This window comes from Sardina pilchardus, chromosome 8 (assembly GCF_963854185.1).
Source record: "Sardina pilchardus chromosome 8, fSarPil1.1, whole genome shotgun sequence".
Classification (NCBI taxonomy): domain Eukaryota; kingdom Metazoa; phylum Chordata; class Actinopteri; order Clupeiformes; family Clupeidae; genus Sardina; species Sardina pilchardus.
Genome location: NC_085001.1, coordinates 20,943,894 through 20,946,393, shown reverse-complemented (window position 1 = coordinate 20,946,393; position 2,500 = coordinate 20,943,894). Strand labels below are relative to the sequence as shown.

The window sequence follows — 2,500 nt, the reverse complement described above, 5'->3', positions numbered from 1 at the left end:
CCTCGAATTACTAAATTGGCCCAGCATTGGGAGAGAGTAGCAATGGGTGTCAGGTTATGATTGCACGTTGTTTAGATGTTTAGTTGACAAATATGTGAACTATTTTTGAATGAAAATGTTCCTTCTCACCCACTCCCCCTTTTCTGTCCATTCACAGGATCAACGAGGCGTCTGACTTTAAAGACCACAAGATACAGGTGGCCAGTTTCCTCATCTCGCTCAAAGTGGAGCCCTCACCTGCCCTGTCCATCAACCTGTCCAAAGAGCCACTCATCAAGATCGTGCTTACGCATCAGCTGGTAAGTGACCGAATAATCGCAGTTCTGACCTCCAGTGAGTCCAGTGGCTTCAAATCAAACAAAGATTCGATCTAATGTCGGGAAATGTTTCATATCAGTCATTTTTTTGCTCTGCTCTGCACACAAGGGTATGCTTTTGGACTTTTATATGACTTTAAGCGTTATTATTTAGATGTCATTAACACTTGTGAAATCCAGATTCCAGTGAACATCTTCATTTTTCCACATTAAATGTCTCCTTGAAAGAGACTTATGCTTGTAGTGGAAATTGTGCCCAAGCACCTGTCTGCAACTGTTTACTTAGGCCTGAGTTAAGCAGGAATCAAACGTTGACACAAGGAGATGTTTTCGGATGTGAGGAGTAGTTAATCCATCGAGACAGCCGAAGTGTAATCTGTAGCGTCTCTGAAAGCCATTAAGCACTTCGGTAAGTCCATTTATTAGTAAACGGAGGAGCACCCAGACTTCAGTGGAGCTTTCGACACTTAAACAGACTGGAATGGATTGGGCTATTACATTTTCCAGATCATTCAACAAGAGTCCAGAAGAGAGAAAAAAAAGATTATGGTTTCAAAAAAATCTTTCCTTCCCCTTTTCCTTTTCTATTCTTTTTTCATAATCTCTCTTTTTTTATGTGAATAGAATCTTATAGCTCAAGGACAGGGGAGTTTTGCAAAGGGCCTTTTGCCAGCACAAACCATGGAAATCTATTTTTGTTCCCACTAATCCCTACACATTTTCTTCCCCTCAATCGAAACATGTGGCTCACTGAAAGAAAGGCAATTATCGCCATTTGAACCACTGGCTTGGGCCTCACTGAAAGGAACGATTACTCGGATTTACGAAGACTCCGTTGCTCGCAGCATGGCAAGGTTTTTTTTTTTGTTTTTTTTCTTAGTGAGGGACGCGACCGGTTGCCAGTTTTCCATGGGAAATGCTTTTGAAAATTGAAATGAAAAGGAACGATACTAAAGTTAACTAATAAAATGTGTATGGCACCGGCCACGGCCCCCCTGCTCACACACTAAGACCCGAGGACTTCCACTCTGATCCATCAGCTCCAGGGCATGAATCACCCTCCAAAATGACTCAGGGCCCATCATCCCAGGCCGGGCCTGATGGTGCTGTGTTACGCGCCCTGCTTGCGTAAACACACTCGAACAGCCGAGGCTACGGAGGAGACGACACACGGTGTGGTATAGTGAAACTGATCGTCGAGTTGCGACACGCGTGCGGCGCGCTGACAACAGCGTCTAGGCCGCCAGGGACGGGGGATAACTGTACGCCCAAGGACATGATGTCAGCAAGACACTTATCAGTGGCTTTGAAGGATTCGTCATATTGTAGCGAGATGTAATGGAATCTCTGAACTTGTGTTGTTTTCATACACAAGTAGCAAACTGCAAATGATCTCATCCAAGATAGAATTACACTCTCGTCATCTTTTCTTCACAAAGGGCTTCTCAGTACCAGGCATCAGATTGTGATCAATTAATTGCATTAGACTTTGATCTGCTATTTTTGATTACCAATTATTTTTACGTATTTGTAGCCTAGGAACAAACAAACCTTCAGGCTGATTCTGAAGGTAAAAAAAAAACCCCGCGCTCCTGTGTGATTGAGATGGATCGCGTTCGAGCGGTGCATTTGTTCTTCTCTATCCATCGACCCCCCCACCCCACCCCACCCCCCGTCCGTCCTTTACCACTATAAAAGAGTCATGAGTTGGAGAAATCAAAACCATGCTGGCCTCCGTGAAACCATGGCGATGAGGTTTTTGTTTGGCCTGCTTTTACCCCTGCTGTGAGTTCACTGTTTACACGCGGGGAGCGCTGGCCCCATGCCCATGCTGTGATTACTGTATTTGTTTTAGCAAACACTGAGGGGTGAGGAAGAGAGAGAGAGAGAGAGTGGGGTAGAGAGAGAGAGAGAGAGAAAAAGAGGGTGGGGGTAAAGAGAGAGGGAGAGAGAAGGAGAGGAAGAGAGTTTAGATAAAAAGTCACACCAGAAGCATCCTAACTGCCTTGAATTTGTCTGAGAATCGGGTTGAATTTCAGTAGTTTGACATAAAGGTTGAAATGCATCTTCCATAAAGATGTGAGGAAATAATAGAATTATGTAATGACAGGAGTCAGGAGAGGAATATATATATGACTGTGGTATTTCATACAGGTAGGGTTGTGTGATTTAACGTCTAACAG

The 2,500-nt window shown here is 44.1% G+C and overlaps 1 protein-coding gene across 7 annotated transcripts in view; it reads left to right on the top strand.

The window, feature by feature from the left end:
- Positions 1-2,500, top strand: part of adgrd1 (adhesion G protein-coupled receptor D1) — a 58,660-nt gene that overhangs the window by 26,200 nt on the left and 29,960 nt on the right. For all 7 annotated transcript variants that reach the window (XM_062544052.1, XM_062544051.1, XM_062544048.1 and 4 more), the window contains one exon: positions 158-299. In XM_062544052.1, the coding sequence (XP_062400036.1) occupies positions 158-299 (142 nt within the window). The remainder of the gene's footprint in view (positions 1-157; positions 300-2,500) is intronic.